Source organism: Cloeon dipterum, chromosome 4 (genome assembly GCF_949628265.1).
Source record: "Cloeon dipterum chromosome 4, ieCloDipt1.1, whole genome shotgun sequence".
NCBI classification, from domain to species: domain Eukaryota; kingdom Metazoa; phylum Arthropoda; class Insecta; order Ephemeroptera; family Baetidae; genus Cloeon; species Cloeon dipterum.
This window is the reverse complement of record NC_088789.1, coordinates 1,657,345-1,669,963: the sequence shown is the minus strand read 5'-3', so window position 1 is coordinate 1,669,963 and position 12,619 is coordinate 1,657,345. Positions and strand designations below refer to the sequence as shown.

Genomic DNA, 12,619 nt, shown 5'->3' with positions numbered 1-12,619 from the left:
GGAGACAAGATTTTCCAGGATTTTGAACTATCAATCCTTTTTAAACACTAAATTATTACAGCGCAGAGAAATGCTAAAAAGATTCTTTTTTGTTTGTTTGAGGCTCAATAATTTTTAACAAAACAGAAATGGAATAATATTACTTTGCTAATTGACCTCTCGCTTCTTTAAAAATCGTTAAAAATCCACGAAAAAATCTAAAAAGCGACGAGAAACCCATGCATTCTCTCCTTTTTGGCCACATACGATGGGAATATTTTAGCGCAAGTATGTATAGTGAAAAGTGCGAAGAACAAAGAGCGTCATTTTCTCGGTGTCTGCATGGTTGTGAGGTTTTCAGCAATTCATTCAGCACAAGTCTGTTGATTCTCGCCAGGGTCTGCGAATTTGAGCGGCGAGAAAACGAAACAAAACAGAGGCGCCTATTCAGGGAAACAATTAGCGCTTATTATTTGCTTTACACGGCATGCAAAATCGGCTGCCGACATTGCAAAGGAGCATGCTGGAAGGAGGAAAACGCGCGCTGTTACCATACTCGGGAATGCGTCATTATCTTTTAGGAGGTTCAAATGCGCGCGGTCCCTCCACGAAATGAATTCGCGAAGGTCACGTAGCCCGCTCTCAGCTCAAAAAATGCTTTAACTGATAAGAAATTCTTGTTTAAGAACCGTACAATCTTACAAAATTCATTCGTGCCGTTCATAAATTTATTGAAGCACTTTGAAAATTTTGAAATTCTAAAACGTCTCTTGTTGCGAAAGATATTCCAGTCACGGCTGTGTCAAGCCATTCAAATTTTCAGTCATTTCTGCTTTTATCGGACACTGAGAGACTTGAATGAGCGGCAGTCGGCTCACGTGGGATACTTAGCATAAAGCACGCGCGAAACGCATTCGGACGTGCTGCTTCGCTTTGAATATTAATCATTCCGCGCGTTGTCTAAGTCTATAGACGCGGCCTTTAGCACACACACACACATCACAATAGTATTTCACCGCGTATTTATTTGATTATGCATGCGGCGATGTTTTCACAAACGGTTAACTTTCCATTATATGCAGATATAGTGTTTTTTAAACGCACAAGAAGTGAAATTTCAGCAAAAATAAAATTCTCCCGGGGGCCGAAATTTCTAGGAAGAGAGGCGAAACGAGTTTTTCAACTCGGCATCCTGATAAGCAGCCGCCGACGAGAGACTCGCGCGCGCGAGAGAGAGACCTTTGCTTTCTTTTCCTTTTGCGTCCAGCCGAAGCAGGAATACACACTGCATTCCCGAAGAGAGAGACAATTAATTTCCTCGGAAGCAAAGACAAAGGCAGCCGATTGATGAATTCCGCCCATTTGCTTTGCATGCGTAATTAGCTGCTCGGCGAGCTGGAATTTTTGGTAAACAATCAATGATGAATGCGTTGCCGCGATTTTCCACGGCTCGAAAATGCACGCGATCAAACAATGGCTGGCTGATTTTCGATCCGCGGCGAGATGACATCACAAGTCGGGCCGAAAGAACTACCTAATTGAGAGTATTATCAATTTATTAGCCGCATTTAATTGCCAACTATTGAGGCTGGCTCACGCTGCGTGCGCGAGTGCCACCATAATGGACATTATGATAAGTATCATCCATCTTTGGAGATCACCAGCGCGCCGCGACTCGAGTGAGCGAAGGGGTTTATTTAATTCACAATAATGGCCGCGTGATTTACGTACCTGGAAAGGTGCTGCGCTTGAGTGACATTCATCATCAGCAAACGCGAGCGAGCCAGCTCAGCCCATGTAGCCTACGATATCATATATGTATAAATAAAAAAGGCGAAACGAAAATAATATACGCCAACGGAGCCGTCTAAAAATAGGCACTCGAACTCTATTTATCAAATTTAATGTTTCAAGGGCGTTTTGAATATGGAATTCTGGTCATTAGAAGTAAAGAAATTTTAAAAACTTGGACAGAAACGAATAAATTACAGCAGTCTCGTCTTATGTCTTGGCAATCGTCAGCGTAAAATCTATAAAACATCAGTTTTTTTTATTAAAGAACGTCTTTGACGAATTTTCTGAGCATTCCAATCGATTCTTGAGGGTCGAATTGGGTAAAATGGATATTTTTCCGGCCAAAATGTCCAGCGCGAGTAATCCTTGGGCTTTAAGTCAGTCTGCTGATTGCAAGTTGAAGTTAGGACCAGCCCAGCCGAAAGAGGGTCCCGATTCCCTCGCACATTGCATGCGGCAGCGCGGTATCTATAATGCGAGGGCTCCAAAGGTCACATACCTGGGGGTCACCAAACACGATACTGTAACAAAATTAATTATCTTTATTATTGATATAAAAAATTAAGCGTCCGTGTCTTCTGCTTTGTCTGCGATGAGATGAAAGCCATCAGCTGCAGAGGCGGACGAGACTCATGGTCGGAAAATAAATAAAGCAGCGGCGGCGCGGCGACCATGCGCTGCGCTGGATGCCAGTCTCACACACACCGAACACGGCCGAGCACCTACATTCGTAAACAAATGATTGATTATGGCTCCAACAACAGATATTAAATTGTTGATTGTGTGCGCTTTAACTCCAGTGACCTCCATTGTTTGAGCAGCTGAACACAAAACCCTTCCGTGTCCCTGGTGCTTTTCGAATTTTGTATCATTGTTGTTCATTTGGGCATGAGCAACATGCACATAGACCGCATGCCATGCCATGGGATTTGTTGAAAGTAAAAAATAAATAAATCGTGTTTGGGAACAGTTCATCAAGAAATCATTTGTTACATTTTTTGGTTGACTCATTTTCAACAAAGTAGCAATCAGTTGTATACCCTGTGGAGCTAGTTATTTTTCTATCTTGACATTTTTTTTAAATACTTTGTTAGCCTATAATTTATTTTCACTCAATCATATTGATTATAGTTAAAAATATTGTTAACTCTGCACAAGCGATCAAGTTGCTGAAAATGTCGAGTCGTACATGGATGATAATTTTAAAAATATAAAATTGAAATAAACCGTTTGTTCTAAAATTTGCAAAAATAAAAAAGGACCTTGCCACGGAAAAATTCAAATTTTCTCCAAAATTTCCAACTCTTGGCCACATTTCCTTGGCAGATTTCGATTCCTCTCGTCGAGATCTGTGCAGCAGCGTATGAAATTTTTTAAGGAAACTCTTTGTTGTGAAATAAAATAGGATTTCAAGTAAGGATATAGTCCTCATCATTTGAAAAGCATTGTAATTTTCTCAAAAATTTGTAGCGGTCAATTTTAGCCTCATCTGAATCCTAAAAAATCAGTTCATGCATTGGCAACAAGCATTTTCCAGGATTTTGCAGTATCTTTATAATTTTGTTTTAAAATACAAGTCAATCCTAGAATTTATTGTGCAGCGCAATTAATTATTTTCGCTCTGAAATAAAATTATTTAATTAAAATTGACACAAATTAAAACAATCCATCCATCTTGAATTGATTTTGCTCCCCCAATAAATCTAAAATAAAGAATATTTTTCCGTTTTGAAAACAGCAACATCACAAAAGAATTGTTTGTCAAATTGTTGATTGTGCAAGAGATGAAGATAGAGAAGTGCCAGAGAGAAAAACTGTGAGCGACAAATTTGGACCGCAAGCTGTCAAAACGTGGAAGCGCTAAGCCTCTCATTCGACACCTCAAATCCCTGTTTGCCCCAAGACGATGGAAAACTGGCTGCCATTCCCGCTGTAAACATTTTCTCAATGCCACTTCCCTTTGTGTGAGCAAGTTTGGCCCACAAACACTTGTCAGGAAAAAAAGAGCAGCCAGCACCCTTGGTGTGTTCCACCAAAATTTATCACGAGTAAATAATCTAAGCAGCGGCGCGCTGAACTTAATCTGCTTAGGCTGTTAAATAAGTTCTTACAAAGCAGGAAAGACACGATCAACGAGCCTCGCTGCTTTTTCATTTAATATAAAATATATATATTTTTAATTTTTCCACCAGATATTTCTCTTATTTCTGACAGCCGGAGGAGAGGAGCCTCAAAAAAGGCGAACCACGCAGCCGATGTCAGCGTTGCTTGCGCCATAATCTTGATCTATTGCTTATGTATATATATAAGCGACTCGCCTGAATAAACGTGCTATTCTCTTTCCTATGGGAGCCTTTTTACGCCGTTTCCACGATAAATAACGCGAAATTGGCGCGACACGAGGAACTTTAATAATTGGCATCCGGTTTGGAACGGTAGAATCACCACCCTTCATAAGCAGGTCACAAGTTTTCCACTTACGGAGCAATTTACGGCTCATTAAGGCGGATACCGATCCGCCAATGCCCATGTAGAGAGTTGAAATAATTGGCGAAAATCTGTGACGCGGCAATAAAGGTGATGTATTTTGCAAATTTCTTACGCATTTCTAACCCGGCCTTTAGAATCTCATTGAATTTAATAAGCATTGTAATTATACACGACAGAAAGTTAACGGAACTCGTCCGTCGACTGTGCAACAATTAAGCGTTTCAAAATGCTATTCAAGGAATCGTCGTAATTTGCGTTCGTCATTGTCGCGGCGAATTTTTCCGGCGTAAGTGAAATAATTTCCCACAAGTAGCAGCCATTCCGTCGAACGAAATTAAAGAAAAACACGCCTTTGTGCATTTTTAAAAGTCTGCGGCGGTGCATCAGTCGCGAGGGACGGGAGGAAGCCATTTATAACAGAAGCAGTCTTTTATTCAGGAACGAAAAGATAACTTTTCCTTCTGCAGGCGAAGGTGGATATTTAGGAACGAAAATTTTTCATTGTGAGAAGTGTGCAAAGCTTGTGTAACAGCTTTAAACGACACCGACACAAAACAGCGCCGAATATATATATTTTCTCTGTGCGGCGAGACCTTTAACAGAACGCATTCATTCATACAAATAGCATCCAACCAGGGTAAAGCCTGCAGGCACGTTCTCCCAGGTGAGAAAACAAGGGCTGTTCCAACTGATATTCTTCATCCCCCTCCGCTGAAAATGCGAGGAATGCCTTTATGCTCGCAACGTTGCCAACCCCCGGATGAAGATTCCTCTGAGTCATTCATGAAAACGTCTGCTACTAAAAGAGCTGAGAATGAGAAAAAAAATCACCATTAATTCCGAAACTATTCCCAGCTGTTGCTCCAGCACTTCCTGTCCGGCCGTTTTTGTGCAGCATCATTAGAGGAATATTTAAAGTCGGCCTTTGAATTAATAGACAGACAATAAAATACCTTGGTATTTAAATAACGCGAGATCTATAGCTTGCCAACCATTCCTCCGTTTTTTACAGGCTGCTCTTGGTTCATATCGATTTTTATTCGGTTAAGATTATTTTTAGAAAGCTAAATGAAAATCAATAAAACTCGCCAAATTAAAAAAAATACTCTCCCGTCGTTTAAATAAGGTGAGAACTAACAAGCATTTTAATTTATATTTTCGTCCATCCCGAGAAAATCCGAGCCATTTGTTTGGTGATTAGTTCAAAAATGGTCGCTGCATCCGGTTTATGGGACATTATTTTGTGGCCACAGTTTCTCAGAGGAAATCAACAAAAAAATGACTGCTTGAGATATTGTATTTATGAGCTTGTCTGACCGCAACTCCACCGCCCCGCTTAATAAAAACACTGACCGTGAGGGCCTGATGCTTAGTTTTTTTTCCTAACAAAGTCGAGAGTAGGCTCCTACTGTGCACAACATTCCTTGCATGCCTCTTTTTTACATTTGGCCATACACAAAGGTGCGTCCGCACCGCCGCTCCGGCAGGGCAGACTCACTCCACGGGAAAAAAAGGTCCGGGGTGATCAGGGAAGATCATAGTGATTACATACTTGTGAACTCACGTGTTGCAATAAAGTGATTCACCCTGTATTAGTGCATGGCACAAGCCGTTCGGAGCTTTGAGGTTTATGATGGGCTGTAAATCGTGGTCTTTTTTCATGCAACCACAAAAGAGGGCTGTTTACGAGATTAAGAAACAGAGGTTTATGTTCTTTTAAAGTCTCATAAAATGTTGTTTTCTTGCTGCTTTTTATATAAAATATTTTAAAACAAAGTTGTTATTTTTAAATAATTAGTAAATAAGTTATAACGTTATTTTAATATTTAATAATTTAAATTTATTATTTTTTATGTTTAGTTTAAATTTATATTAAGATATTTTTTTAGTTCGAAATTTATGTAATAAATTAATTTAAATTTCTACTCATGACAAACATGAATTAGTTCTAAACAATCATGAATTCTCAATAGTCAAAAGTGAAGAACATGATTGTTTAGGACCTCACAAATAAAATGAAATAATAGCCCTTTGAAAATACCTAATGTTCCCCCATTTCCCCTTTTTAATGCATGTAAAATCAAAATAGAACGATTGACATGGGTTGTGACGGTCTCATTTTAATCTTAACAAAAAAAATCAGCAGCTTTTAAATAGCTCAGGGTTTCTCAAGGCAGTTGAAATACAAAAGGTGGACCTCCAGTATTATGGCTCGAATATGGTGCATGAAGAAAAGGGGAAAGGAGTTAAGGAACTCATAGGGCACCCCATGCAGTGCCTTTAATGCCTCCAGGGAGCATTTGTTGAGGGATACAAAGAAACTCTTTCATTCCGTGAACTGCAAACTCTCCCATAGCCCCCGCTGCCGAAGGAACGAACATTCTTCGCCAGACGGACGTGAGAGGCCACCAGCGCGCATTGTTGACCGCATACTTTACTCTTCTCGGGACGCACACACATTTCAATATTGTTTTTCGCCAGGCAGAATGGTCAGTTTTTTGCGAGCCGCGCGCGCGGTGTTTGTCCTTTGAGTTTATGGGAAGTAAACAGCAGCCGCGCGCGTCGTTTTTCAGCGAAAATAGACCACCCTGCGGGAGATGTCTGCTTGCGCGCAGCCCGGGTGCATACCTAAGGCTTCCCGCGCGTCCGCCATCGCGATAATTGCGCCGACTAATTAACGCCGGCCGGGAAAAGAGGGGCCGCTAGCTTTTTCGCATGAATGGCGGGCTTCGGCTAATAAAAGCAAGCAAGCAAGCGCGGAATTCGGCAGAAAAAGGAGCAGCTGCGTGCAAAAAACGGCGGCCATAAAGAGCCGGCCGGCCGCGCGGCTTGTTCAAATATTAAATAACATACAAGGGTTTATAGCTTGTAGAAGCAATTAGGCTTTCATTAGAACAGAATTATTCGGATTCCGCGCCGCAGAGAGTGTGTCCCCAGAATCCACGTCTATTAGGACGATTCCCCTCTGCAGTGACCTGACGAAGCAGAGGATGATCATTCGTTTCTATGAGCGAGAGCGAGTTCTACAAAAATATGTCACGGACCAGTAATTCATTATTTATCTGTCCGCCTCTGCGCGTTTGAAGCGGATTTGGCCGCTGAATAGAGAAGCGCGGCTGCCTTTTGGCCAGGTGACTGCTAGTGGCAGGGTCGCTTTGTTGCCCGACAGCATTTTTTACATTTTTACCTTTTTAGGGATGCTGGATGGATGTATCAGTCGCATTTATATATCTGAAAATACTCGCAGGGGATTATTCTTTGTGTGCGTGCGGTAGGTAAGCGGCGGCTGCATCACTTCCTGTGCGAAGAGTACGTACGTTTAAATCTTGTTCGCCGACAATGAGATTAAAACACCTCCGCTTTGCGTCTGTGTATGCTGTATATTTAAGTTTCGGGTGGGCGGAGTAGGAAAATCCGACGGCCGGCCAAATAAATTGTGCTTTCGGGGATAAATCCACGGATTTCTGACACTAATTCCAGCCGAGCCTGAAAACAAATAATTTTATGCATAATCATCTTATTCAATTGGACAAAGAGCACACAATTGAGATATTTTTCACTCGGAGGAGGATTTGGAAGCCACACACGCACACACACACCGCGCTGTCCCCGCAGACTGACACAGTGAAAATATTTATTTTGTCGGCAGCTCTCTGCGCGGAGAATTTTGTCTCTCTTGCAGTGCATTTAGTTATTCCAGAGGCCGCAGGTTTCACAGAAGCAGCAGATTGAGATTAAATCAAAGACAATAAAACATTGCTCCTGATGCTCCGTGTGTGTGCCGCGCGCGGACAATGAGATGCAGCCCGGCAGCAGCACTCTGACTGGATTATTTTTCAAACGACCAAAGATATCTTCATACAGGCCCATTTGTCCTCGATTTTAGTACTGTCTGCCGTTTGAATGATTCAATTTGTGCTAAAATTCAAACGAGCATGTTGCGAGAAATTTGCATGAAAAATATGGTGCTGGGCACGGAGGGAATTATTATTAGTGGGACCACACCTACTCTTTCTCGTCTGCGCGTCGTGCACACGAGAACGAATATCATCTAACCAAATCAAACAACGGGGTTCTGATGAAAAACCGTCCAATTTTTTGTTTCAGATTTACAAGATACGTCTGACGTTAAGATGACATCGAGTTTTTTTACATCGGCATAAAAACAACAAGGCATATATAAGAGAGTGGAGGCACAGCCGAAATACCAGACGCCGGGGCCGCCGGAGCGACCAAGCAGCAGAGAGAGAGAGAGAGACAAGAAATTATCTTCATACAATATTGGTGGGAGCAAAACCACAAAAGTTGGCAACCAATCGTGGTACCCTTGCTTCTTGTGTGCTGTACTTGCACGACGCTCGCTCACTTTTGGATAAAAAAGCGATATATTAAAGCACCTTCGGCGCGCCACTCAGGTACGCTCGGCCGCCGACCTAACTAGCGCGCACAAAAGAGCAAGCAGCAGCAGCAGCCGCTGCTTGCCTGCTTTCCTGCCTGTCGAGACGCAGCGAGAGCGGTGGTGGGGTGCGAGCCGAAAAAATTCCAGGTGGGAAGGCGCAGAGACGGCCAGCCAGTTGACACGGACCGCTCGAGCAGAGCAGTAGTGCGTCCGAGCGCGAGTGCCCGTCGCGGATCATGTAGTGCTGTGGCCATGTACGATGGAGGCAAACGACACAAGAACGGCAGCCACCACCTGATCAGGGCGAATCTGCATAGGATGCGCGCGTCCGGCGTGCTGCCATCGTGGTACGCCGATCTTCAACACAAACTGGTCCCCTCGTCGCAACCGCGTGCCTACCGTATCGTGTGCATCGGCGCGACCGCCGCGGCCTTCATCATGGGCATCTTCATCGGCCTCATGATCCCCTTGTACCTGCTGCCGCCGACGGCCGTGGCCGCCTCGCCCCTGCTGTCCGAGCGGCCGCTCAACCTCAGTTCAAGCACAGTTCCTCCGACGCTGGACAGGCCGGCGTCCTTTGACACCGTCTCGTTCGTCCAGCAACCGCAGCAGCAGCAGCAGCAGCAGCCGTTGCTGCCGATGCCGTCGTCGTCCACGCCCGTCAACTCGAGTCTCATCTCGGACGGCGTCTACTGGAGCGACCAGGTCGAACGCGCCCTGCCGCGCGGCTACGACTCCGGTTCGGCGGCCGAATGGCGAAGGTACGTGCGCCAGGGGCGCGTCGTCAAGATGGAAGAGGGCTGCGGTCGCATGCAAAACCGACTCGTGACCTTCGACAACGGGTCCACCTCGTGCTGCAGGTACCGGCAGAACGTGGACCAGATCCAGGGCGAGATCTTCGGCTTCTACCTGGGCAGGTACATCCTGGGCCTGCCCAACCTGACGCCGACCACGCTGTCGCGGGCCAAGCCCCAGTCGCGGCAGTGGTCCTCGGTCAAGGCCCAGGTCAGTCTGGCCCAGTGGGTCACCGAGGACAAGGCCGTGGTGATGACCAAGTTCGTCAAGAACCTGCTGCCGGCCTTCATCCCGTCCTTCCTGCGCCCCAGCGACCGGCGGCTGCACCCGCCCGACGTGCAGGACTCCGGCTCGGACCTGGACGTGTCCGAGCTGGCCCAGTGGTCCGACCTGGTGGTGTTCGACTACCTCACCGCCAACATGGACCGCATGATCAACAACATGTACAACCTGCAGTGGAACCCGACCATGATGGACGCGCCGGCGCACAACCTGGCCAAGGACCAGGGCTCGGGTCTGCTGCTCTTCCTGGACAACGAGAGCGGCCTGCTGCACGGCTACCGGCTGCTGGACAAGTACGAGCACTACCACAAGTCCATCCTCAACGCCGTGTGCGTGTTCAGGCGGTCGACGGCCGACGCCATCAAGCGGCTGTACAAGCAGAAGAACGTCGGCGAGCTGCTGCGTTCGGCGTTCAAGCAGTCCGACCCAGAGTTCGTCGACATTCTGCCGACGTTGCCCGAGAAGAATGTCAAAATTCTGAATCAACGCATCGCCAGGGTGCACGAGCAGATCGTCAGGTGCGAGTCAATGTACAAGTCGACCGCGTGATCCGCCGCGTGACTGTTCCGTCTTAAATTATTGTTCCCCTCCCCCCTGGACGCTTGGACGCGAAAGACTTCAACATGTGATTGTGATATTGACGTTAAACGGACCACTTACGCGCGCATGCAGTGCGTGACTCTTAACTATTGTTGTAATGTAAATGTCACTCTGGGCGGATTATTACAAGTGAGTACGTCACAGCCAATTGTGATAGTTCCAAAATCAATTGAACCGCTGGCACTAATTTCAAGAGGGCGGATTTGTCGTTGTAAGTAAACGCCTCCTTCTCGCGGCCTCGCTCTTTTTCACTATTTTTTTTCGTCTTGTTTACCTATTTACCCACACCGCGCCGCGGCCGCCGAGTGCAGTTCTTTGAACCCGCGGGCCGACTTTTTCTCGTCTGAAAGGGCCTTTGTATGAAGAGCACTTTTATTTATCGCACACCGGCAATAGGAAAATTCTTGCAAGCGAGCCTTCTTGTTTTCGGACCGATCGCCACATAAATTGCGCACTTAACTGCTTCAATTTCTTTTGCTCTCTGCTCATTTCGATCGGCTCCTTCATTTCTGCTACTTCCATATTTTTCCGTCAGACAGGCCTCGCTCATATTTTCTCCTCGTTTGCCCCGGCGAGATTTACACGATGCTTTTATTTTATAGCCATGTATTGATGCAAAAAGGAAAGAAACTCTAGTCTTTTGCTTTCGAGAAAATGTGAATGGATAAAATTCGATTTAATAGCCCGACATTGTTTGTTCCAAATTGAAAGCCGATCGTGTGTGTTTCATTCAATCATTTTTTATTACGCCTTTGGCTGAAATCGTGCAGAAACGCGCACTTTCGTGCCGGATCCTAGTGTCAAAATTTCCCAACGAAATGACAGAAAATATGCATCTCTGTTGAATATTATTTCACGTGTGACTATGTACATTGTGTTTAATCGAGTGTATTCATATGTAAATGGACGATTAGATGAAAAATATATTTATGATTAATTAGCAAAGAAATTTCTTTCATTACTTTGCCGAAATCCACACTGAAGGACAATTTTTAGAATCTTTTTCTCTTGGAGTATTGCAAAATAGAGGATTGTCTCATCTGAATGGTGGTGATTGTGCGTGGAGGTGGTCACCACTGTTGGCGTGCGAGACAAGTGCGAGGGTGAATTATCGTTCTGCACTCGCGAGAGGCTGCGTGGAGCTGAGTGAGCAACGTACGGCAACCAGTCTGTCCTGCGGGATCTCGGCGGGCGAAAGGAGCACGCGCACAGCCACACTCTTTACATACGGTCGATTGTATTTAAATGGCATATCAGAGAGGCTGTGCGGCGGTGGCGGCGGCACCGGCACCGGCACCGGCAGCAGCAGGTATACACAAATAAATTTACATTCGTACGTTTCGCAAGTTGATGTTTAAATTTATACTCTCCGTGCGCGCGGCTCGGCTGAATTAAATAATACGCGTATGTATTTATTTGCCCGGCCGCGGTGAAATTTACGAAGCTGCGAGCCATGCTAATTTGTTTTGGTTACTTCCACGGCGCGCGCGCGGCAGCTTATTTGCAGAAGCACTCTTTGCTCTGCGCGCCGGCCGGTAATTGTTTTTGGCATCTTTTCCCTTTGCTCGGAGATTTATTATCCGCGGGCGAGCCGCGCAGCCAGCGACTCTCTTTCTTCTCTCGTTATTTTATTTTTGCAGTAATTCGCCAAGCACCGTTCGTTTTATTCCCTCCCTTTGTGCAGCGCGGCGCGGTGAAAAATTTGCGCTCGCCGCGGAGACTAATGACTCGGAATCGGAATTAATGCCCCGCTCGTCTGAATCGGCTTTCGCGTGACGTGAGAAATTATTTAATGGCCGTTTAGTTTGATATGTGAGTGTGTGCTCGCGCGAGTACGCTGACTGTTTTTTTAAGCAGCCGATCCGCGAGGAGGAACACGTGTGTGAGCGGGTAAGGATGCATGTAATTGGGCGGTTCGGGGATCGCGTGTCGCGCAACAATTATCATTATGAGAATCTATTTGAATGCTTGCGCCGGGCTAAAAGTCGCGCCGGGCTGTGATTTTCAAATTAATTTATGGACTGCTGGCAGATGTGTTAATAAATACTAACATGCAGCTGTTGACGGCCGGGCACTCACGATCAGAAAGAATAACTGAACTTGTTCGAAGAAATCAGCACTACTTGCAAAAAGGAGCAGGGCATATAAATTTATGTATAAACGCCTCATTAGTGCGAGAGCATCTTGATAATTTGGAATAAGGGAAATTCACTCCTTCAGAAGTAAAAAGGTTTCTTGAAACCGCTCACTAAAAAAGATCCCTAATTTAATTTTTCAAAT

General features: G+C 45.2%; 1 protein-coding gene across 1 annotated transcript in view; it reads left to right on the top strand.

The window, feature by feature from the left end:
• fj (four-jointed) overlaps nucleotides 1-11,288 on the top strand; it is a 45,851-nt gene extending 34,563 nt beyond the window's left edge. The window contains exon 3 of the mRNA XM_065489007.1: nucleotides 8,371-11,288. Coding sequence (XP_065345079.1) covers nucleotides 8,915-10,288 — 1,374 coding nt within the window. The 5' untranslated portion in view covers nucleotides 8,371-8,914 and the 3' untranslated portion in view covers nucleotides 10,289-11,288. The remainder of the gene's footprint in view (nucleotides 1-8,370) is intronic.
• Nucleotides 11,289-12,619: the final 1,331 nt, after the last annotated feature.